The sequence below is a fragment of the Pipistrellus hanaki genome, assembly GCF_964339955.1.
Source record: "Pipistrellus hanaki genome assembly, chromosome: 1".
Lineage (NCBI taxonomy): Eukaryota > Metazoa > Chordata > Mammalia > Chiroptera > Vespertilionidae > Pipistrellus > Pipistrellus hanaki.
The window spans coordinates 183,597,189-183,623,072 of record NC_140503.1 but is presented as its reverse complement, the minus strand read 5'-3'; the positions used below and the strand labels follow the sequence as shown (position 1 = coordinate 183,623,072).

The window sequence follows — 25,884 nt, the reverse complement described above, 5'->3', positions numbered from 1 at the left end:
CTGATCATTTTATTCTTCTCAGCTCAGTTTTACCTTAGCATACTGAAATCTGTAAGGATGTTACAGTGTTTGTATGCATTCAACTTCGCCCTACAAGTTTCCATATTCTTGCTAAAATTAAATTGCTTACTGAATAAACTTTATGAAGTAAATAAGTCTGACACTGGCATCAGCTTCCTTTATGTTATTCACTCTATGTAATAAGTAATCTCTCTGCCAGCAGGTCTGCTCTAGCCATCTGGCCATACCCTCTGCGAAGCCATCTCTAATTCCCTCAGGTCCAGAATTTGCTGAGACTGCTTGTTAGACCTAGATCCTGGAAAGCAGAACTAGGCCTATTCCTAGACACTCAACATGCTTATTGCCTGGAATAGTGCTTGTCACATAGTAGGCACTCAAAATATGTGTACTGGAATGTAGAATATAATTTCCATTCATCTGCCTGGCCAGTTTAGAGGTGGTAGGGGTGTGTGCTTCAGCAGGAGTCCTGATGGATGTCTAGAAAGACAAGAGGTTGAGTCCAGAGTTGTCCGCGGCAGCATAGAAGAGTCAGCAAAGCCCACATGAGAGCGCTTAGGAAGGGGATGTAAGCAAGAGGGTGCCTCTCCGGGGAAGCATATAGAAGCTCTGTTCTATCAGCCCTGTCTATGTGCTGCCTACTAGAGAGAAGATACCCAGGATCATCATCAAGCTAATTACAGAGGCATAATGAGGTGAAAAACTATAGGTGAATGAATACAGCCTCAAAATGAGATGAGGGCAAAGGTTGGTATTTAGGCTTTGATCTATAAATAATGTTTCTTTCCACAGAGTTACTGGGTTTAAGAACTTTCTCCCTAACAAATACTAATAATTTAAATATTCTCTGTTGTCAACTAAAAGACAACTCATGTTCCATCTAGCTCAGAATAGGAGAGCTATTCATTTGTGCAAGGTGAGGAGCTAGCCAAAAACCTGCCTGAATGAAAGACCATCCAGGCCCACATACAGGTGAACAAAGGGTATGAGACAGGCTCTTGAAAAAGCCACACTCCGATCAAGTCGGACAAGAAGACAACTTGAAATTTTGGATATATTGTCTTGGCTTCTGAAAGGATTTTTTAAAACTAAACTCTATGTTGATTCCATCCATCTTTTTGAAAAAACTTATTTCTCGTGCCAACTTCCTAAATGGACGATGCTGGGGCATTTTTCGTCCAACAAAAAAGGTCCATGACAGATACTTCTTCTTTCAGGCCAATTGGTTTGTTTCTGTCTCATGGACACTGTGAATTTTTTTAACTGATCTGATACTGTGATAGAAAGGCACTTTTATGGCTGTGTAGAGAGAAAGGTCCAAATGATCCTGAAAGCTCATTTCCTTCTTCCTGGCAGGGAGCAGACTCAGTAGATCTGAGTTAAGTGGATAGAAACACAGGCTGGTCCCAGCTGCTGGTTCCTAAGGCTATGCCTTTCTGAGCGGACCCACCTCTTGCACCAGGGTTCCCATTAGCACACAGTCACATAATCACACAAATGTTTATTTGAGTCTATAAAAAGAACAGATTGTAGGCATGGCTCATCTCTACTAGAATCTCGGCCACTCAGCCCCCTCTGATAAGCCTAAGCTGTAGAATAATGAGAATTGGGTGAAATTTGCATTTCACTACAACTCTACATAGAATCCCGATTTAAAGCACAGTCATCTTACTATCACTTGCTGGGAATTGTGTCTTCAGCTCCCAGCCTTCAAAATGAACTCTTAGGCCCACTGGACTCTATTTAACTATGCAATATTCTTGGTTTCAGATGGCTATACCACTGATGACATTGAGTTTTACTGGAATGGAGGAGAGGGAGCAGTAACCGGAGTAAATAAAATTGAGCTTCCTCAGTTTTCAATTGTCGACTACAAGATGGTGTCCAAGAAGGTGGAGTTCACAACTGGTGAGGATGTTTCCTCCAAAATAAACTAGGGCACTGTGTCAGAGAGAAGATGTTTTCAACCAAGTGAGGATCTGATTCTTTTTCTTTTTCTTCCTTTTCAACTCAGGGTCATATCCACGACTATCACTAAGTTTCCGTCTAAAGAGAAACATTGGTTACTTCATTTTGCAGACCTACATGCCTTCCACACTGATTACAATTCTGTCCTGGGTGTCTTTTTGGATCAACTATGATGCTTCTGCAGCCAGAGTCGCACTAGGTAATGCATTGCCAGCACCACAGAGAGCTGGTGGGATTTGGCTTTAAACAAATCACCAGTGTTTGGAATTATAGCCAAGGGTCTTCTCTCATAGCAATGCAGAGAATGCAATTAGCTTGAGTCCTTAATGATAAAGCACCTGAGTGAATGTTTTACATTGCCATACCTTTTCAGCATTTTGCTGAAAATGCTGCTTTAAAAAAAAAAAAAAAAGGATCTTGGAGCGTGTTCAATACTATGTAAGTGTTTCTAGAGTATATTTTTAAATTCTTATTACACTAATTTTTACTAGTAGGGACTGATTTTCTCTTCAGTCCCTACTTTGCATTGGAGAAAATTTACAGTGTATTATTCTCAAGTAGATTTGAAGAAAGATGGATGTCATGACTATTACCAAGCTATGTTGAATGTTGGGAAATACTCTCTCTCTCTTGAACATTAACTAAAGTTAAATCTTATTGATCTGGGTCTCCCTTAACTGGAGCTCATCGTACTTGAGCAAGGCACAGATAATTCATCAGTAGTATTAATGAGCTAGGCACAGATAATTCACAGCTCTATTCTGTGATCAGCACAGAATGAAAATGGTTTCCATCCTGGGGGAAAATTTTCAGAATTAATCTTGCCATGGTTGAGTAGTTGCTGCAAGCTGTAAGGCTATATTTGAGACTTTAAATGGTTCCTTGGAAAGTTAGAATGTATAGTCTGTTTGATGAATCTGAGCATATGTGGATCTGTCTCATGGTTTCATCATAGAGCCATTTCAATTAGCACTTTCTGGGTCTTATTCACACAGACACACACATGCATAATTTATTGCTATACTAACATACATGTCTTCTGAGATTACTGAACTGGTAAAATGATCAGCATACACTATCATACCTAGATTAATTGTCATCTCTACAGTTTATGTCTAGTGGCTGAGTACATAAAGCTCATGAAGTCAAATGTTGACAGTCCCTTATTAACCTTTGAACATTCCAAGACTAAGAAAAGAAAACTAGTAGTTTATTACATCATATGTATGTAGCTGCATGTTATTTTAATGTGAATATAAATATATGTGCTATGTTTAAGGAAAACTTACTGAATGATGTCCAGAATAACAGCTACAGAGGTCATCAATTGTGGTTCTCCCTACACTTCTGTCCTCAAAGTTAATAATATTTTTATTATATTTGATATTAGCATATAAATATGCTAGCTTAACCTGTACTTTGAGATGTAAAATCTATGGTATTTTAATACTTATCTAACTAGAAAGGACATTCATTTACAAACCCATCTTGCTTTAAAAATTTAAACCAAGGAGTGAAAACAGAAATACAATTAGTGGATTTGTAAATGACTTGTTTGTTATTAGCTAGGATTATATCTTTTAAAAAAAAAAACACACATAAATCCAGTGCTTAATGAAAATCATGAGTTTCTTATATGCTTCTTTTTTTAGTGTTGTCTCTATCAGTTTATTTTAAAATGTAATACTGACCTTGTGATCTAGGTACATTACAGACTTGTGGAATAAAGTAGGTTTCCTCAAACTGGTCACCAACTTTCAGCTTGGTAGTGCCTGCTGTGGGGATCAGTATCACAAAAACAGATTTAGAAGGAAGATAAGATGCTGAAAGAAGAAGTAAGATGTAACATATAATAGGATAAGGAGTATTGGACACTAGTCAGTAGGCATATCAATGAGATTTTGATGTGCCTTTCCATCCATTTGTCGTTTTTCTTGGTGCATTATTTTTAATATGTTTGGGGGTTTTTTTAGCTCTCCATTAGTGCCACATCCCACTTTATGATTTGTTCGTGGACTATGTAGGGAGTCTGCAGTTTTGTATTTCAAAATGTTTGCCCTTTCTGCCCAGTGGTTTATTGCATTACCGCCATCATTCTTGAGCTTCCATAAGGGAATGGCATCTTTCCTCTCAGTCTTAAAAAGGGCAACTTAACAAGTGCATTCAGCTAAGCTGTGTCTTTCCATCTCATAGGAATCACCACGGTGCTGACAATGACAACCATCAGCACTCACCTCAGGGAGACACTGCCAAAGATCCCGTATGTCAAAGCAATTGATATTTACCTGATGGGCTGCTTTGTGTTTGTGTTCCTGGCTCTGCTGGAATATGCTTTTGTAAATTACATCTTCTTCGGAAAAGGCCCCCGGAAAAAGGGATCTGGCAAACACAACCAGAGTGCCAATGATAAGAACAAACTGGAGATGAATAAAGTCCAGGTAATGTATTAAATATTCCTAAGCCCTAACTGGTTTGGCTCAGTAGATAGAGCGTTGGCCTACAGATTGAAGGATCCTGGATTCAATTCTGGTCAAGGGCATGTACCTTGGTTGCAGGATCGATCCTTCCCCGCATTGGTTGGTTGGGGTGTGTGCAATCCATGTGTCTCTCTTACATCAATATTTTTCTCTGTCTTTCTTTATCCCTTCCACTCTCTCAAAAATTCAGCCGAAACCGGTTTGGCTCAGCGGTAGAGCGTCGGTCTGTGGACTGAAAGGTCCCGGGTTCGATTCCAGTCAAGGGCATGTACATTGGTTGCAGGCACATCCCCGGTGGGGGGGGGGGGGTGCAAGAGGCAGCTGGTTGATGTTTCTCTCTCATCGACGTTTCTAGCTCTCTATCTCTCTTCTGTAAAAAATCAATAAAATATATATTTTTAAAAAAATTCAATGGAAAAATATCCTTGGGTGAGGATTAATATTCCTAACAATACTCTGAAATTTAGCAGCAGCATGGTGCTCAGGGCTCCCACAACAGAAAAAAATATATATTAGTTTACGTTTAATAAGGCTCAAATACTCCCTCATTTTACATAATTGAGAACTGAGGATGGAAGAAGTTAGGTTGATGTTTACATATATTAATATCACACCTGGACTTAAAATTCAACCTCAAGTTCATTATTCTTTATTCTAAACTACATAGTTGTAAAACTATATGCAAAAGAATAATTCCAAGTCTACTTGATAAATAAAAAAGAACTAAAGTAAAGAAGCACTGTACTCTGGAAGTGGAAATGAGACAATAGAGCACAGTGGTCACAAACACAGATTGGAATCAAACTGCTTGTATTAGATTCCCAACTCTGCCAGTCACTGGCTTTATAACTTCAGGCAAATCAACCTATGTAACTCCTCATCTAATGTCAGTTTCTCAATGTCATCATCCATAAATGGAGAAGATTATGGCATACCTATGTCACAGACTTGTTATAAGGACTAAATAGGTGTTTTTTAAGTTCACTATTTAAAACAAATCCTGGAACATAGTAAGTACTCAGTAAGTATTAGCTATTATCATTATATACAAGATATTGTCACTCTTTTTTCTTTTGCTGTTTATTGGTAAATCTTATGACTTATACTCCCAGTGGGTGGAATTTAATAAAATTAATGCACTGTTTATTCTTTTAAAACATCTCTGTAGTCTCATCTTCTATGCCATTTTTACTGGAATCCATTTTAAATTATGTACATTGAAATATTGTATTCACTACAAATTGTTTTCAAGACAGCACACAGGCAACAACTTAAATATCCATTCATTTAACCAGTGTTGTGAGCACTGCTCTGAATGAGACAAAGTTCCTTGCCCTCATGGAGTTTAGAGTCTAACGTGGGAAGACAGGCAATATACACACAAATCAGCATTAAGAGGATAATTTCAGGTACAGGGATGTGCTATGAAGAAAGTAAAAACAGTAATGGGGATGAGAATAGTTTGGTTCAGGTTGAGGCAACAGGGGACTTTAATTAGGTGACTAGGAAGTCATCTTTGAGGAATTATCATTTGATCTGAGAAATAAGAAGCAGCCACCATATCCTGTCCCATGTAAGCAAAGGAAATAAGACCGAGGCTCTCAGGCAGGAATTGCGAGATGTTGTAAAGTACTGAGAGAAAACCAATGAAGTAAGAGCACAGAAAGTGAGAGAGAAAATAGACCATGAGCCGAAACCGGTTTGGCTCAATGGATAGAGCGTCGGCTTGGGGACTCAAGGGTCCCGGTTTCGATTCCGGTTAAGGGCATGTACCTTGGTTGCGGGTATATCCCCAGTAGGGGGTGTGCAAGAGGCAGCTGATCGATGATTCTCTCTCATCGATGTTTCTAACTCTCTATCTCTCTCCCTTCCTCTCTGTACAAAATCAATAAAATATATATTTAAAAAAGAAGAAGAAAAAAAGAAAATAGACCATGAAATGTGGCTGGAGAATCAGGCAGAAGACAGACTATGAGTCTTCAAGGTGTATCTTCACGCTCTTTCATAGGATCTCAAATATGGACAAACACTGCCAGATAATTAGAAAGTTATGAGCAAAGGAAACATGCAGACTCAGCCACACGGTCAAAACTCAAACCAATGGATTCAAATAAATTTTTATTTTTGTGGGAGGCACTAAACTCAATGCTAACAGAGAATGAACAGGCATGATACTTGCCCTCGAGAATTCTCTAATCTTGCTGGGGAAGAAAAGTATACTCCTATGAGGTGATTGAATTATAAAATGAGGCCGGATGGCATTTATTTTGAGGAATATATCTGAAAGGAAGAAGCTTCCCACTGTCTGATTGCAGCCCTAACAGCTTTAGAAGTATTTCAGCCATAGTTTTCAAGGACACCTCTCTTCTATTTCCATCCCCATCTCAGTTGCCTTGTAACTCTATTAACTAATACTCTGAATAGCTTGGAATGTGTGTTAACTGATACATCATAAAGAAATGTCTTACATAAAGTGGCATAGTAGAACTGGTAGGAAAATTTAGAAGATATGAATTGGATAGACGTTTAAAATATAGGTAGAACTGTGAAGATACAAAGAAAATACTCTTTCAATTGGCTAGAAAAGCAATGTTCTATAGAGAATAATTAAATGGAAAGGTCAAGCAAACTGAAATCTATTTCAATAAAATAAAAAGATTATAAAACAAATTTTAACCAATTTTGTGGGGCATTTGCCATGATTCCAGAGCAGGATATGAGAATTTTCTAAGGTGCTAAGGAAAAAATAAAGGCCAGGGGAAAAAACTTAATATATCATATCATATCTAGATGAGTAGTATATTTTGCTCTGAAGAGAACTTAATGACTGGCTAATAAATCATTTAAATGTTCCCATCTAGCTAAGCCAGCTGGGTCAGTTGGTGGAGCATCCTATTACACATCAAAAAGGTTGTGGGTTCAATTCCTGGTTAGGGCACATTTCTAGGTTGCAGATTCAATCCTTGGTCAGGGTGTGTATGGCAGGCAAATAATTTATGTTTATTCTCATATCAATGTTTCTCTCTCTTTCTCTCACTCTCCCTCCCCCTCTCTCTCTCTTTTCCTCCCTCTCTAATATAATATATATAATATAAAAATAATGAACTATTGATACATGCATCAACTTGGATAGCTCTCAAGGGGATTATGCTAAGTATAAGATTACATATTACATGGTTCTGTTTATCTAACACTCCTGAAATAAAATTATAAAGATGGAAAACAGATTAGTGGTTGCCAGAAGTTAGTGATGGGGAGAAACTGGGTGAAGGGTACATGGAACCTCTCTGCTATTTTTGAAACTTTACAGGATCCTACAATATTTTTTAATGGTTAAAATGAAGACCAAAGGAAAAGATTAATAAAATACATGAAGAGATGGCGAGTCTCGGGAGAAAAATAAAAGAAGCTATGACAAAGAACCAATGAAAATTATAGAATTGACAAAGAAATAGATGGATTAGCAGCAGATTTTATCAGCAGAAGAAAGAATTAGTAAAATTGAAGACAATATTGGCCTTATCTCAACTTTTCCAAAGTACCAGCTCTTTCCATAAATGCTACTACCTCAAGGGATGCCTTAACTGACAGCCTTCTGTTAATTTACGTTAGGTATTCTTATTATTCATCCTCATGGCTTCCTGCGCTCTTCTCCATGGGACTTATCACAATTATCTACATAATCAAAGCCTAAGCAACCGTTACAGCAGAACAACCAGAATGACCTTCGCTATGATGCACACTAACCACCAGGGGGGCAGATGCTCAACGCAGGAGCTTCCCCTCCTGGTCATTGCCCTTCCACAGGGGCAGCACCGCTCAGCCAGAAGCCGGGCTCAGGCTTGAAGTTGGTGAGTGCAGCAGCGGTAGTGGGAGCCTCTCCTGCCTCTGTGGCAGTGCCAAGAAGCAGCTAGCCAAGTGCTGAGGAGCAGCGAGCAGGCAGGTGGCAAGGAGTGAGGGCTCCCAGACTGTGAGAGGGCGCAGGCTGGGCTGAGGGACCACCCCACCCCAGTGCACGAGTTTTGTGCACCGGACCTCTAGTGATTATGTGTTTATCTGTGTAATTATCTTTTAATGCCTAACTCACTGTTGTTTCCTGGATATAGAGAAAATACCAAATAGTAATTGCTCAAGACAAGTTCTTAATATCACACAAGGTATTAAGTAGTACATTATAATGTCTTATAAAATCCTTATACTGGTATAGTCATAAAAGTAAGGGGGAAAAAAAGACTATAGTCCCCTTTAATTTCTGCCCTTTCTTACTGTTTCTGTCGCTTTGATTTTTAACATTTCCTAAAGATGTTTTATATCAGTTTCTGCTATTCTTTTGGAATCACAGTGTCATATGATTTCAGATAGATATAACCTTAGAGGAGTGTCATGGCTAAGATTTTTGTAACCTTCTTCACATTTGTATGGAATAATAATACAGTGTTTCTATCTCAGGCCACTTATAATCATCCCTGCAGCTGCTCAGTTTTTCCATATCCCAACTTCCTTGTCCTCTTCTAAAACCAGGGGCTCAGACAGACAGTGTGCCAACAACAATATAAATGTATTACTTCATCTGTTCAGTGTACCATTTCCAGGAATGAAGATAATGCAACCTGTGTGGTATTTAAAAATGTTACCCCGTGGTTGAATTTTAAAAACTAGAAAACATTACATTTTTCCTTTCATTTAATTGTTGGCTTATACTTTTCTTTCCTTTTAGAAACTTATACACAGCTGAATTCAAATAACGTATGTGCTGTGGGTCCCAGAGAATTTTCATCTGAAGGCTCCCTAATATTTGCCTTGGTACCCCGGAGCATAGAGTGGCATTGATCATTTATTACACATTACTTTTGATGGCCTTGGCTGGGCAGTCATGTCAAGGGGTAGCTGTACTGAAGCCTCAGAAGTGCTTGCTTTGTCTTGATTTATGTTGCCGCCAGCAGCACTGAAGCATCTTTTTTATATGAGTACAGATGCTGAATACAGACATTAGGAGAGTTTCAACCTCCAAGGTGATAACGGCTGTAGATTCATGAACCCCTCGAGCATCATTTGAAACTAGAGATGGTATTTAGAGTTTTGAAAGACACATTTCACAATACAATGAGACGGTAAGGAAGCCACTTCTGGTTCTGGAACACTTTTATCCTAATCTGCAACATATATGGTTGTATCTACTGGCCATCTTGCCAGCCCATTTGCCAACAGATCAGTTTAAGATTAAATGGTTGTTACATGGATGATCTTTGATCAGAGATAGATTTTAAATCATTTTAAGATATGGAGGACATGGGTCGGATCTGCCAAATGTGCATTTGCAACCCCAGAAGTAAAAAAAAAAAAAAGCAACAACAGAATTTTTCCTTCAAATTAGTTATTGATACTGGACTCTTTTCTCTCATTTTTATTCTCTGTAGTGAGTCATCTACATTTCAGACACCTACATTTCTAGACAAATTTGTAAATGTAAATCAACTTCGTATTATGACTAATTCCAAGGTATATGAAAGTAAACAGCTCTCTCCTTAAGTCTAACTTGTACCAGCTGGATAACTATACCAGCTTTGAGCCTAGGCCCAGGGCCCCACATCATTGCATTGCCCTCAAGCCAACAAGGACACTTCCCTCAGCCTTTGTGAAACTTTAGCTATTCTGACTAGCATCTTGAATTGCAGATAAATCTGTGTTGACAGTTCATATCTTTGGTCCTCAAATCCCTGCCCAAATCTGATTTGGTTCTCTTTTTGTTTTTCAGCCTTTGCTGCTTAATCCTATCTAATTTTGACAGCCAAATGTTTCTAATAATTTCTAGGCCTATCTCTCTCTCTCTCTCTCTCTCTCTCTCTCTCTCTCTCTCTCTCTCTCTCTCTCTCTCTTTCTCAAACACACACACACACACACACACACACACACACACACATCTCAACTATCTCATCTGATTCTCTTTCACATTTTCTATCTAGTGTCTATTGCTTATTTTCTCTACACACAATTAGGATAATTTTTGGTAAACAAGAAAGACATAAAACTTACTACTTAACTGGCTTAAGAAACAGAAAGGGAGAAGAGGAATTTTGAGCCAGTATAACTGATGGGTTCACATGTGGCTATATCCACACATTCAAATGGTGTCATTAGAAAGCACCTCTCTTCATCTCATAATCCTGCTTTCCTTTATATTGGCTTTATTTACAGTAAACTCTTCTCACATGGTCATCCCACAAAAGTACTTTCTTACATCAAATAGTTACACTTAAAAAATCCTAGCATGGAGTTATATTCTCAGGACAAACTTAATTCCTCTGAACAGGAAGATGAAAAACATGAAAGGCTCACGTTGACATGAGGGTCCTTGAGGCTCACCTCAATAACATGCACCAAAAGAATGTCAGGGCTATGTTTTCAGGAAGGTGAAAGAGTATCAGGTATGTCAAACCAATTGGCATTCACCACAATCTATCTCAAACTCTGCCTAGAGGAAAAGATCCAGACTCCTTAATGTGGGACACAAGGGCCACCACTGCTTCATTATGCTTTCTTTTTTTTTTCTTTTTTTCTTTTTTTGCCTCATTCCTTCTCCCTCTCCCCTTCACCAACAGCATTTGGCTCCAGAATTAGAACATGATTTTCCCAAATTGCCATGCTTTCACTCTGTGGAACCTTTGTTTTGGCTTGTTGCCCAGATTCACCTCTTGACTGATGTTTTCCCTCATGCCTCAGGCTGAGTTGGTGCTCCTCCTCCAGTTTTGCAGAAGTCCTAGCCAGTGAAACTCAAGCAGAGCTCAGAGAGGTGGCTCCAAGTCTGAGTTTCAGAGTTCCATATTCTTCGGACATTTATCAGCCCCTCCTTTGGAGTATCTCAGGCTTGGTTCTCCAAAGAGCAAGGGGAATATACAATGATGAACAGCAACAGCAACAAAAAAGCAGCTGTTCTCCTAGAACTTATGTTTCACTTGAGGTCATCAACAAATGTGTAGATAAAAGATCTAATGATAGATGATGATCAGTGTGGTGAAGAAAATGATGGGAAGCTGGCCAGGTAACAACCTGGGCAAGAGCACTCCAGGAGAGAGGGAGTAGCAGGTGAAAAATACCCCGAGGACTTAAGGCATCAAGGGACAGCCAACAAAGGACAATGTGACTGGAGCAGAGAGTTCAGGGGCAGAGTGGTAGGAAAGGAGGGCAGAGGTGCCTGTATGAACTTTGTGGGTGCTTTGTGGATTCAAATGGGTGCTTTGTGGATTGAAATGGGAAATATGGGTTTTAGTCTATGTCTTGGGAAGTAGCTAGAAGATCCAGATAGAGGAGACATGATCTCTATTGCATTTTAAAAGGATAACTCCTTTTCTAGAGAAAAGACAAGAGGGCTCACTCCTGGAAAGAGGAAGATCAATTATGCATCAAGAGATGACAGTGGCGAAAAATGGTCAGAATCTTTCTCCAAAATAGAGCCATTAGGATCTGCTAATACACTGAATGAGAGAAATGAGGGAAATAAAAAGATCCGGGATAAATGTGTCTCCCTGAGCAATGTTCTGGAAAATGGGCAGTTGTTTCATTTTATCTTCATCTTTTATCTTCTCTATTTCTTGAATAATATATGCAGTGTTTATGTAAGTTTATGCTTAACCTTTTATTACTTTTAGAAATATTAAAGTTCCCACTGCTGCCTGTAGTTGTCAAGACAAGTAAAGAGAGATGTAAATCATCTCCAGCAAAGCCTCTGATTTCCTTTGCATCCCTCCCCCCCCCCCCCAAAAAAAAATTTTTTTTTTTAGGAATTTGAGACCAAGGGATTGAGGGTGGCACCCCGGGTAAGAACAAGTAAGTAACAGCAGCAGCGTCAATGCGGTGCATTATAGGAGTGGGAGGGGCAGATGGAAGCTGGGCTGTGTGGCTCTCTGTTCTCTGCAGCGGAAGCGCAGGGCCATTCCCCTGGACAGCTGCACGGTGTAGACTGCAGGCTTCTGGAGGGCAGCTCAGTCTGTGGTCAGCACCACTTCACTCGGCTTCCTGCTCTGTACTTCAGACTCACTTAGTGAATATGAATCTAATAGAATCAGTTAGCAAGGAGGAAATGATTTTCTGTTTGCAAAGTAGATTGAGCCTGGAGGTATTTCTCAACAGGGCTTTAAAACTGCCACTGAAAACAAGATTATATTTTATTCCAATTACACTGAAATGAGTTCTGCTATGTTTATATATTTGAAATATCCAGAACAATTATATTCAGTGAGTGGCAACATTTTTCACAGCCTAAGGCACTGTTTAGGGGATATTGTTAGGCAGAGAAGAGAGGATGAGAGAGACAGAGAATGAGAGGGTGGGACAAAGGATAGACCCAAGCAGGAAAATGAATTGCATGTTTGCATAGGGTTTCCATTGAGGGATAAAACACAGCCATCAGATCAATGTTTTGTGGATTTTAGACTTTTAAAAATCACCCTTACGACGAGGGTAAGGGTAAGGGGGAAGAGATCAACCAAAGGACCTGTATGCATGCATATAAGCCTAACAAATGGACACAGACACCAGGGGGGTGAAGGAATGAGTGGAGGGGGATAATAGGGGAAGGGAATAAGGACACATATGTAACACCTTAATCAATAAAGAAAAACAATTAAATCACCCCTATGAATTTTGCCCCACCCTTTCTATCACTCAGGGTTCTCCAGAGAAAGAAAACCAACAGAAACAGAACAAACTCACACACAATAAGAGATTTATTTTAAGGAATTGGCTCATGTGGTTGTGGAAAACACCAAGTCCAAAATCTGTAAGGCAGGCTGGGAACTGGGGCAGGATTCTGCGTTGCAGTTGTGACCCATCTGTCACAACTACAACGTAGATAATTCTTGTGGCATATTTTTAGTTTTGTTTTTTTTTTTACTCTGACCAGTTCTATTTAAGATGTTACGGTTTCACATAGTTTTTATTTTATTATACTTTTATTGAAGTATAATCATCATACAACATTATATAAGTTTCAAGTGTATAAAATAATGATTCTATATTTGTATCTATCATGAAATCATCACAAATCTAGTTAGCATTCATCACCAGACATATTTACTGAATATTTTTTCCTTACGATAAGAACTTTTGTGATCTCTCATAGCAACTTTCAAATATGCAATACAGTATTAGTAACCATGGCTGCCATACTACACATTTCATCCCCATGACTATTCTATATAATAAAAAGGTAATATGCAAATTGACTGATCAACAAAATGACTGGTGGCTATGACACACACTGACCACCAGGGAGCAGATGCTCAATGCAGGAGCTGCACCCTGGTGGGTCATTGCACTCCCACAGGGGAACACTGCTCAGCCACGACCTGGGCTCACAGCTGGCGAGCACAACGGCAGTGGCGGGAGCCTCTCCTGCCTCCACAGCAGCACTAAGGATGTCCAGCTGCTGGCTTAGGCCTGCTCCCCATGGAGAGTGGGCGGGAGTGGGCCTAACATGTCAGTTAGACATCTCCCGAGAGCTCCCAGACTGCCAGAGGGTGCAGGCCAGGCTGAGGGACACCCCCCCCCACCCCCACCCCTCGACTGTATGAATTTTGTGCATTGGGTCTCTAGTTTATTTATAACTGGAAGTCTATCTTTTGACTCCCTTCACCCATTTCATCCACATCCCATCTCCCCATCTCTGGCAATTGCCAATCTTTATGTGAGCTTGAGTTGTTCTGTGTTCTGGCTTTTTGTTTTTTGTGCAATCATTTGGTATTTGGTATCTGTCTTTCTCTGTCTGACTTATTTCACTTAACATAATATCCTCAAGCTCCATCTATGCTGTAGTAAGTGAAAGAGATTCATTCTTTCTTTTTTATGGCTGAATTTTATTTATATATATCCATACACTGGGCCTCTACTATCAATATATATATAGTAGAGGCCCAGTGTATGGATTTGTGCACATTGAAAGGAAATTAATAAGAAGAAATATTTTAGAGGCCAGGGAAGTACCGTGGAGATTGGCCAGCCAGGGAGGGACTGCAGGAGGGCTCCAAGGCGTGTCCAGCCAATCTTGCCCAGTCCTGATCAGCCAGACCCCAGCAGTAAGTTAACTTACTGGTTGAAGCGTCTGCCCCCTGGCAGTCAGTGCACATCATAGCAACTGGTCGAACAGTCAGACACTTAGCATATTAGGCTTTTATTATATAGGACAATTAATTTATTCATCCATCCATCATCCATAGTAACAGGTTGTTATAGTAAACTAGAGGCCGATGCACAAAATTCACGCAAGGGGTTCTGAGGGCTGAGGCAGCAGCCCAGAAGGATGTCCAGTCTAATTAGCATATTATGCTTTTATTATTATAGATGCTGTTGAAATGAACATGGGGTAGGAATATCTTTTTGAGTTAGTGTTTTCTTTTTCTTCAGCTAAATACCCAGAAGTGAAATTGCTGGGTCATATGGTAGTTCTATTTTTAACTTTCTGAGGAACCTCTATACTGTTTCCCATGTGATAACATTTTTCTCCCTAAGCATGTAAGCACCCACAGTTCAAGGACTTGCCTGTTTTGTTCACTACTTTCTTTCCAGGACCATGTGTCCTCAAAATTTAAAAACAGTAGTTGTGGTTGATAAGCACTGCACTGCCGGAAGGAAGGAGAGGGTCCCCTACTCCATGTCTGTGCAGTGAAATCCCAGGCTTTCCTGCATATGTGAGCCCCTCCAAGGTTCGCCCATAGTCAGGAGGCCTCAGTTAGGTATCCTGGCTTTAGCCGGAGGAAATAGTCATGGACTTGCACAAAGATTTAGCTTGAATATGTGCCTTGAAGGCTTGTTTACATGACACTACAAAAGTAAAGCAAGCCTTGACATCTAACATTATATGTATTAATTCAATTATAATGTATCCATATCATCTATGAATAAATGATATCACAGGAATACTTACTAACATGGACAGATTACCAGGTTATATTGCTAACTGACAAAAGCGGGTTGCAAAGCAAAATACACCCAGAGAAACTGTGTGAGTAAATATATATGAACAGAAAAAAGAGTGGGAGGCTGGCAGGATGTTAAAAATAATGGACTCTGAGGTGACAAATGGATATTTACTTTTTACTTTTTGTTTCCTGTTTCTAGTTTCTATGTGCCACCTTTGTAATAACAAACAAAAAAAAATACCATATGTGTATATACATACATATAGACAAACTATATATATATATATATATATATATATATATATATGGCTGTTCCCCAAAAAAATGTATATACACACTTTGAATAATTATATAGGTAGTGTTTATTAAAATACTTCTTATTTTCAAAATTTAGCTATCAGCTGTTGAAGTGTGTATACATTTTTTGGGACACCTTGCATGTACCTCTATGGATGTAATGAGTGGTAGTTATTAACAACAAAAATAGTATATAAATAAAAAATAATTAAATATAAATACAAGTATAAATATATAGTTTATGGTATTTGGTATCTGTCTTTCTCTGTCTGACTTATTTCGCTTAACATAATATCCTCAAGGTCCATCCATGCTATAGTAAGTGAAAGAGATTCATTCTTTCCTTTTTATGGCTGAATTATATATATATACTAGAAGCCCAGTGTATGGATTTGTGCACATTGAAAGGAAATTAATTAGAAGAAATATGCCCACATACACGTGTTTTGTGGTTAGAGATCAATGGATGGATGGATGGATGGATGGATGGATGGAGATAATGTTAGATAGACAGATGATAGGTAGTTGATGATAGATAGATGATAGGTAGGTAGATAGGTAGGTAGGTAGATAGATAGATAGATAGATAGATAGATAGATGATAGATAGATAGATAGATAGATGATGATAGATAGATAGATCGTCTCCAGATCTAGGAGGCACGCAGAGCATGACTAGTTGGCCATGTTAAATGCACCCAAGCGGTGTCATCAGTAACAGGTTAATGAAAACAGGCTATATACTATCCCTGCCTTTGTGCCTGAGCGTGTTCTTTCTCCTCCGCCAGGTCGATGCCCACGGCAACATCATCCTCAGCGCCCTGGAAATGAGGAACGAGGCGAGCGGCTCGGAGGTGCTCACGGGCCTGAGTGACCCCAGCACCACCATGTACTCTTACGACAGCGCCAGCATCCACTACCGCCGGCCCCGCGCGCCCCGCGACGCCTACGGCCACCCGCTGGACCGCCACGGCGCGCACGCCAAGGGCCGCATCCGCAGGCGCGCCTCGCAGCTCAAGGTCAAGATCCCCGACTTGACTGACGTGAATTCCATAGACAAGTGGTCCCGAATGTTTTTCCCCATCACCTTCTCTCTCTTCAACGTGGTGTATTGGCTCTACTATGTGCACTAAGGTCTGTCCTGAGGGTTCGTTCGGGAACGACTGCTTTTCCTCTTTTGAGTTTTTAACCCCTGCAGGTCCCCAGCAGCGAGGCTGCTGTGTTTTGGAGGTAAGAGATTCAGCCATCTTATTGGTTTTTAGGTCTTGCATATCAATTTTATTACTTGCACCATATTTACTACAAAGAAAGGAAAAACAACACCACTATTTTTCCCCCCCAGTCTACTGTGGTCCAGGTTACCAGCTCTTTCGAGCTCTCTGCAATTGCCATGTTTACAAACACACGCAAAGAGAGAAGTTAGACAGGCAGCTCTCGAGCAGTCCTTCCTAGTTGCCCTGGATTTTATCATTTTTAAAAATAAGAATGAAAAAGAGGGCCTCGTTCTCTGTGCAAGCTGCTTCCTGGTAAACTGTAACAGTCTCATACTGCCAAAAAAACACCACCACAATTTCCAGGATCTCAGAAGAAGAAAAACAAACAAAAAACAAACAAACAAAACAAAAAAAACACAAAGCCATTGACCAGTTACAGATTTCCAGGAAGGAAACAAAGAGGAGCCTAGAAGAGAAAGACGCCTCCCACCCCTAATTCTCACGGGCAGGGTTCTCAGCTCCCTGGCAGAGGAGGGAGGATTGGCAAGCACGGTGGAGGCCATTGCCAGTTTCACCTCACCATTGAGCCGGACATTCTGAGAAACGCTTCTTTCTCAGACTTCCAGGCTGACTTAAGATTAACATCAGAATCCAACCTGGTAACCATTGAGAACATTTTTCCTTTCTTCTCGAGAATGAGGAGTTTGGGGGGTTAATGACTTTTTTTTTTTTTTTTTTAATATTTCAAATGAACAGCCCTGAACTCATTCATTAGCCTGGAATCACTTGACGCTGCTGACATGAAGCCATGCCATCACATTTCCCTGGTTCCTGCCCCAGAGAGAGTGAGAGGGAGGGGCATGGGAGAAGAGAGCTTCAGAGATGGGGGAATCATTGCTCTTTCCATGAAGAAGGCAAGACTTATCTGCTGTGAAAAGGGTGCCTGGGCAGTGACCTGAACTGCCAAATCTTAAATCAAATAGTATATATTTCTTAGCCTTCCAGAGAGCAGTTTCTGGTGGCGACAGGCTAGTTGCACCAGCATCAACTGGCACCTCACGGCTCTGCTCTCTGAGCTCTGCACTCCAAACTACGAAATGATCGCACATCACACCCATGTTAGTGTCATACTTCTCCGAGGCCAGATTTCTATTTTAAAGGAAACCTTCCAAAGGGCAACACCGCAGATAACAAGGACAAACTCACTGGGCCTTCAAACATTTACCCCAGACCCTAGCCACACCCATTCATCACTGTCATCACTGCTCTGCCTTATCTCCGTTCATACATTACTTTGGTCATGGTCATCATAGAAGGGGTGTCTCTCGGTAGCCCAACACGTGATTCTAAAGACGTCTAACCAGCTGCAGATGAGATTCATACCATTTTATGCCATTAAAGACCCATTGCTTTTTTTTTTTTTTCTTTTCCTTTAACGGAGCATAAAAGAATTCTGTATGTTGATTTCCAAGGTGGTGTGAAAGCCTGAGTTAACCAGTCAATTACGGAGGTGTTTGGGACCCACTCCTTGGGTGTTAAAATAAGGATTGAGGAAATAATAGGATGATTGCCTGACTTGAAAACCTGACTTTCTCCCCAAGGCTGTGATGAGGGTCCATGTTTACAATAGCACCAGCTGTTAGAAATTATAGTCTGCATTGAAAGATCAGGCTGAATTCTTATCGATGAACCCAAGGAAAGAGTTGTAAGATATTCTTCTAGAAAGCCAGGGGGAAAGAGAATCCCGGAATGAATGAATGGTTATGGCGATAGTTACTATACACTAGAGAACATGTGAAAACTCTGCTTTCATTGGGAAAATTATCTCAATGGTTTCATAAGAAATTAATAGGGTATGGGGACCAAATTTTCATTCAGGTTTTAATTGAACAATCACAATCCTCTGGTCAAGGAAATCTTTAGCTTCTGAGGATGAGTGATCCATTTTGAAACTAATTAGTTCCTTGGCAGGTGAGATGCTCTGCCATTGTAAAAATCCCCCACATGACTGTAAGGTTAATATTTCCAACGACCACCCAGGAACCACTGTGCAGCCATCTGTTTTAAACACAGAATGGGAGCCTTTTGGCTACATGCCTCACAGGAATCAATCATTCTGATGTCAAAGCTCTTTAAAAGTTTTTAGAGATGAAATGCTAAATCAGAAAGGAAGTATCCGTAATCCATGTTTCTTTATCTGTTTAGATCATTCTTCTTGGAAAAGATTGAGGTAATTTATATTTTTATTATTTTTTTATCTTGCCTTAAAAGTCTAAAGAATTTTATGCTTGTAGGTTAAAATGTATCTCTAACAGGAAAAAAAAAAAAAAAGAGAGAACATTTTGAATTCTTATATATTAATCTTTGTAAAATGTAAAATTTGTAAGCCTGAATATTTTATCAGGCATGAAACGGTGTCACTGTATGGGTCTCCGGATGGTCAGGGGTCCCAGCCACCATCATGCAAGTCCTGTTAAATAGCTCTGATTCTAGAGGCCGTGGCAGCCACAAAAAAAAAAAAAAAAAAAAAAAAAAAAAAAAAAAGGAGAAGCTGCCATATTTCTGTTTAATGACCCCTTTTCCAACTCTTCTGGACACTTCCCCATTGAACCCTTCCCTCGTGAGACCCCTCCTACTCTTCCTCCAGGCTGAACCTTGCATGGAAACATGCCCTTCCTTCTCTGCCTCTCCCCCTCCCTCGTTCTGCCCAAAGTGATATACCTAACACATGAACGTTGTCAGATGTTCCCAAGTGCCCTCACACCGATCCTGTTCCTGAAAGATTCAGACCAATGCCTGACACAGGGGTTACCGTTCAGCTTATAGTATTCGGTTATTTTCTTCTTGCCATGAAAATAGCCATAACCTCCTTCATTACCTGAGTGGCAGCGAGGCTGAAAATTGTATGGACTCTCTTACGCTACAGTCATGTCCAGGGGACCCCATGTTCACACTCTATAAACAGTGACGTAGATTGTGTCGTCAATGTTCCCGCGAAACCCCCGCGCACATCCCGTCTTTCACGTGACATTCCATCATGTGACAGTGATGACTACGCAGCCATCCCTTCCACTCACGTCGTTTGGCTTTCCATGTCAGGGGTGGCGTGTGTAACACGGACCAGGCTGGTGAAGCAAAGGCCCAGGGAAAGACGTGCTTGGCTTGAATCACTGGAGGCTGCCGCCTCCATCCTCTACATTGCCAAATAGACACAGCAGACTGGGCGGCCATTCTGCTGATGAAATGATACGTGTCTTCATACAAACCATCTTACTGTGCATTACAATCAGTGGAAGATTTTGAAAGTGCCAAGAGAAAAAAATGTGGTGCAGAGAACAGAGTTCGGTTTAGGGATCCAAGGGTAGGCTTTCCTTCAGCGCACAGTTTGTGCCATCCACATAAATGTTGACAAAATCCCATATCTCTAAAAAAAAAATCAATGACTCCTTTATAAATAGAATGCAATTAAAATTTGCCAAGTTCAACAACAACAAAAATAAGGTACAATTTCTAATGCTAGAAGGAAACTTATCTCCAAGATTTCTTACACAGATCGTTGGAACAGTATCTTACCAAAGGGTGAAAATGCCACATTTTTTTTTTTTTTTCCTAATCAAAGTGTAACCGTGTATCCCAGAGGGAAGCCAAAGGCACGTGCCAGCATTTGCTCACGTTGGTCCCCTGGGATGCGGAGGACACACAGAACTGTCTCGGTTTTCTGAACGCAAACAAGTACACCACAAGGTACACTTGGTCGTGGGATGTAGTAGACTCTTCTGTAAACTTTCCCTGTAAATTCTGTACATAGTTCCCTGAACCGTTCCTGCTGCGGGGGTGGTCCTCGGCTCTGGGCGGGCACCTGAAAACGCTGAGCATTGTAAATACTGTAAGCTTCCAAGGCACTCGCTTTCCTTCATGAAGTGAAATGACCAGTGATTTGGGTCCAAACCAGAATCTTTTTTAGCTCTTGCTCTCTCTCGCCGCCGTGTTGTGTGTGTGCACTTGTGTAACTCTGCCAGGTGTCTGTGACCACTGCCTCCCGCCCCACCCCCGCCGGAAGGGACAGTCGCCGCCCGCGGGGAGGGCTGCACACCTGCCGGGCTCGGGGACGGCGCACCAGCAGAGGCAGAACCTGCAGCCAGCGGCTCCTGGAAAGGTGTCCTGGAAAGTGGACCTGTTCCTGAGTCCTTCGCGGCTATCCGTACATTCAGATACCGAATTACCTGTGCATTTCAGGGGGTGAGGAGTGGGAGAGATGACCAAAACCCACAGGTGATCCGAAGCTTCATTTGCACCGATGCTTCACCATTGAACTTTTTCCCTTCCACAAAGTTTCCCCAGAACTTTTAATAAGCCTAGAAGTGGATGGAAGGCTTTCATTGGGGTACACAGTCAACCGTCCAGACGATGGGAAGGAGACAAGGAGGAGACAGCAAATGACATTGATAACACAAGCTGGCGGGCTCGTTTCTGAGAGACCCAGAGGGAACCGTGTCACTATTTTTAAAGGTAAAGAGAGATCTTGGGAATGAAAACAGATGTTTTACAACTGGGGGGCCCAAGATATGTTGGATGTATGCTAATTAAACTTCAAAGAGAATTTGATAATGGAGTATTCTCAAATGCATTTCTCCCCAGTCCTGATATTCTTGGAAAAGACATTGAGAATGGTGGATGTGATGCCATAGATGTGTTTCCATGCAAATTGGCAGTCCCAGAGAGGGTGGTAGTGTCCACAGAAGTTCACAATATCCAAGCAAGCACGGACATCGATTGGTTTATTTCTTAGAAATGTTGTAGAGAATCCAATGTCTTTCTCAGAGGTCAGAACTTGGCAAGACAGGGCTTTTCGTGCCAGCATTTTAAGTGCCAGAAGAGTGCAGGGAGCCATCACTGTGAGACATTTTGGTTCCAAGATGTCCCAAAGAGGGTCTACCACCGATTGAGTAAGAAAAATACCCTGTTAGAACTGATCAATTTCTACAATCAAAATACATTGTGCTTTTTTACTTTAAACGTGCTTTTTCTAGTTAACTGAAACCAATGATACTGGCGGGAAATTAATTGTTAGAGGTTACAACTCAAAAGCAGACGTTTGAAAGGTAATGCTTTTTAATGGAAGAGTTGCAAACCAGAACATACGAAGGTCCTGGTAGGGTACAGGAAAGAGTTTGGAGTTAGCTTTTCCTTCCCCAGGAGCAAGAACTTCCTTATTGGAACTCAAGATGTCTAACGTCTCTTTTGTTTTTCCTAATCAAAGAGTCCTTGGTACATCCAGAGGCTCACAGCCCTCCCTGGTTGGCCCCTACTTACCCTGCACATCCTGGAGCAGCCAGCACTCGTCCCAAAGGCTCCAGTAGGAACTAAGTATGGGAAAAGTCGGTGTGGTAGTTCTGAGCCAACTGGGAAAGGAACTCCATTCCATTGAACAACTCTGCCTGCATTTTTTCTGCAGACAATAGAAAAAATAAATAAATAAATAAAACTAAATCGTTAACAGGCATGGGCAAGAAGGAGAAAGATGGAAAAGTCTTTCCCCCTCCTCCTTCATCCACTTCAACCTTTCAACTTACCTGAATTCCTGCCTGCTAAGGCAGCCCAAACAAACAATACAAGAGGAGGAAATAGTAAGTGCTTGGATGAGCCACTCTGGGAATGGCAGGGTACACCTCCTATTAGCACTCAAAACGCTGAGGATAACGCTTTTCTTTACTCATTTTGTATAAAAGCACCATAGTAAATTGTAAAGAGATACAATTTTTTTAAAATAAATATATAAATCATTAGAAGAGAGGCCAAATAACATGGTGCATTTGCCTTAGGTATACAGGGTCACAGATTCACTAGCTTAAAACAGCCCCAGGGGAAGCCAGAGGACAGATAAGCTCAGCGCAGCCATTGTTGCTCTCTGGCCCTGAGTCTCCCTGGGCTTGCTTTTGAAGAGAAATGGGGGAGGGGGGGGACATTTTCCAGTAAAACTTTTATAAGTGACGAGTATTAAACTGCGATGTGTGTGTGCGTTTTGCAGGTGTGGCCGTGTGAAATAGATTACCTCTCCTGTGTTCATTTTTTCCCACGCCACAGAACCCTAACCCTCATGCCTTAACCCAGTGAAGTTGATTCATGTATTTTTCCTCTTTCTCATTGCAAACCTCAAAAGCTATTTTGCCCATGAGTAGCTGAACGTTTCAGATTCTGTGGACTTATATTGCACGTCTTCAATTGAATCCACACAAAAATGAATTCTAATAACTTCCCCAAATTCCTTCTCCTGTCGCCTTGAAGGGGCCTCGGGAGGCAGCCTGTGTGCTCACATAGCCCCCTCTGAACTGTCGTGGGTTCGTTTTTTCTGCATTTCAGCCTTGACGTGAAGAGTATATATGTTTACATAAACCTTCTCTCTCCCAGTGCAATTCAAACTACAGTGGAAATAAAAATCATCAGCTGAAGCATAGGAAAATGTATATCCATACCAATGTTTGATGGTAGTATCATCTCTCTACATTATAGCTGTAATACCACGAATTCATGCAGTATCAATTCTTTTTCTTCCAACTCAGTTATTCATACCTTCCTTCAGCTGCATTAATTGTGCATCATTTAAAAATCTATTATTCCTCCCAGGATAAATTATCATTCACGTAGCACACGACTAGTTACCAACTAACCTCCAGGAACTTGACCCATTTTACCCTTTCTGCATCTTATTCCTATTACAGGTTTTCACCCCTGTGATTCACCCTCCCTACTCTGCCTTCTTGGCCTTCTAGCAGACATTAAATATAGTTAGTAATTTCGTCATAACGCAAACTGTCTTAAATTTCCCCTATAAAATATGTAGGACATCTTTTTCCTCTAGATAGCATTTCTATACTTAGAAAACAGTGAGTTCCCTAAACATTACACTTAACAATGTGCAATGTAACGTTAAAAGTTAACCATACGTGAGCTGCATGGCAGGCCGAGGGAAATCATAGTGGGATACACAACACCTTGGAATTCAGACAGCCTTTGTGCTGTCTCTACCACTGCCCAATTGTGTGACTTTGGACATGCCTCCAGATGAGCTCCAACCTCCCTTCCAGAACTAAATTTCAAAGGGAGTTGTTTTCATTTGTATGGGAGAGTCCCGGAAATGCATAGGAGGACCATGGTCTCTGCTAACATAGCCCCACAAAGCTTATCATGTTCCTTCTTGCCTGTCTTTGGGAATAAGCCATCAGATGTCAAGTGAATTGAATTTAATACTTTTCTATGTTCCTTTTAAGATACATATAGAACATAAAGTTAAATTGGCAGGCAAGTGGCAAAAAAAATTATTTTATGGTTTTGGTAATGGTCTATAGTATTTCCCTTTAAGAGCATCGGAGACCCTCAGATAAGACAAATCAGGGTGGTCTCTACTTTCAGGTCTCCAGAAAAGCCAAGAAATACCCCTCATGAATGGAAAAGCCAACTTCTGAGTAACATCTGAGCAGAAATGCTGTAGCAACCCCCTTCAATGTTGCTCCCCATTCCTGGAGCCTGTCACTGTCTTATGTTCTTTTTGCCTTGATGATCCTGGTCTTGATTAGTTCAAAAGTGAGTGGAGAGTGGGAGGAAAGAGATCAGTTTCCACTCCCACCAGCTAGATCCCATGTATGCCCAGTAAACTGTCTAGTTCTCCTTTTATCCTTCTTCATTCTTCCCCCAGCCCTCACACCAAAGCCTTCATTCTTCTCTTGAAGGAAATCACAGAAGGAATCGTTTTCGCAGCAACTGAATAGCCTCAATGGTGCCCTGGTTCTTTTTGCTTAATGTTGTTAGGGAACGTATGACCCAGCTTTCCTAAGACAGTCAGACAGTCCCAGGGGTGCGTGATTATCAATAGAACCGCCTTTCACTCCCAAATTGTCCGTTGTCCATTTACATGGTAAGGTATATAGTCCCACTAATAACCAGCTCTCATAATTCCCATACCTGGAGGGTATGAGAAGTATTAATAACTTAACACCTTGGAGAAAATGTATGTCTTGGCTTCCTATGGAATCATTTGTGAAGTCTGACCTGTCTTCTCCACCACTAATGGGCACCTTCTTTCTCCTTGTTCCCCTTCTCAGCACCCAGCAAGCTCATCTTCAGGTTTTCCCTTCCTTTCCAGCACCATGGCCACACCTCCCAAGAGGGTCTTGTTGCTATGCTTGACGCTTTACATGTTATCCCCATTACCCAGACTTCCCTCTTCCTCTCTCCTTCCCAACAGGATTATAAATCAGGACAACATCATCCAAAAGCCAACCATGAGCAATCTTCCCACATTCTGCTCACTCTCCTGCTAGTCCTCCCTCAGTTCTTATGACCATTGTGTCCTAAGAACAGGTATTTCCTTTGGGCATTTCCCAGTACTATTGCAAATAGATGCTCTGCCTCCCTAAATAAAGTATAAGATCCTTAAGGGTAAATGCCCCATTTTCTCATTCTGTTGCATTGCCCAAAGCATCTATAGGAAAAGGAAAATCTTTATTTAAATTTCATTTTTCCTCATTTCCCCATGTTCGCCTTCTTCCATGCCTTTAAAATCTAGGTTCTGTGAGGCTGTTTGTGCTCAATGCTGGGGCTACACCGCATAGTTGGGAAACTTGAGAATTCAGTTAATACTTTCAGAGAGCATTGCACGCCAAATTTCATTCCTGCCAAGAAATAAACAGAAGTTTAGAACTATCTAGACTAGAGGAATGGGCAGTTCTTGATCTTCATCGCTGTCCCTCAAGATTGCATACATAGATGTATGGTAAAATTCATTTTCTCCCCCTTTCAGTAGCTAACTTTACCTGTTCTGTTCTATTATTTACATATTAGCATAGAAAAAATATCATTTGCAAGCCTTACCTCAGAGTGGCAACCAGCCACCCCACTTTTACTAGATAACATATTTTTCTACTTAATATTCCCCCAAATACACCAAATTTCTTTTTTTTTAAGCTAATGAACTCACATTCATCTGTTTTCTACATCTTTT

The 25,884-nt window shown here is 40.8% G+C and overlaps 1 protein-coding gene across 1 annotated transcript in view; it reads left to right on the top strand.

The window, feature by feature from the left end:
• Nucleotides 1-25,326, top strand: part of GABRB1 (gamma-aminobutyric acid type A receptor subunit beta1) — a 362,332-nt gene extending 337,006 nt beyond the window's left edge. The window contains exons 6-9 of the mRNA XM_084901040.1: nucleotides 1,789-1,926; nucleotides 2,033-2,185; nucleotides 4,180-4,424; nucleotides 16,461-25,326. Coding sequence (XP_084757166.1) covers nucleotides 1,789-1,926; nucleotides 2,033-2,185; nucleotides 4,180-4,424; nucleotides 16,461-16,805 — 881 coding nt within the window. The 3' untranslated portion in view covers nucleotides 16,806-25,326. The remainder of the gene's footprint in view (nucleotides 1-1,788; nucleotides 1,927-2,032; nucleotides 2,186-4,179; nucleotides 4,425-16,460) is intronic.
• The last annotated feature ends 558 nt before the right edge of the window (nucleotides 25,327-25,884 follow it).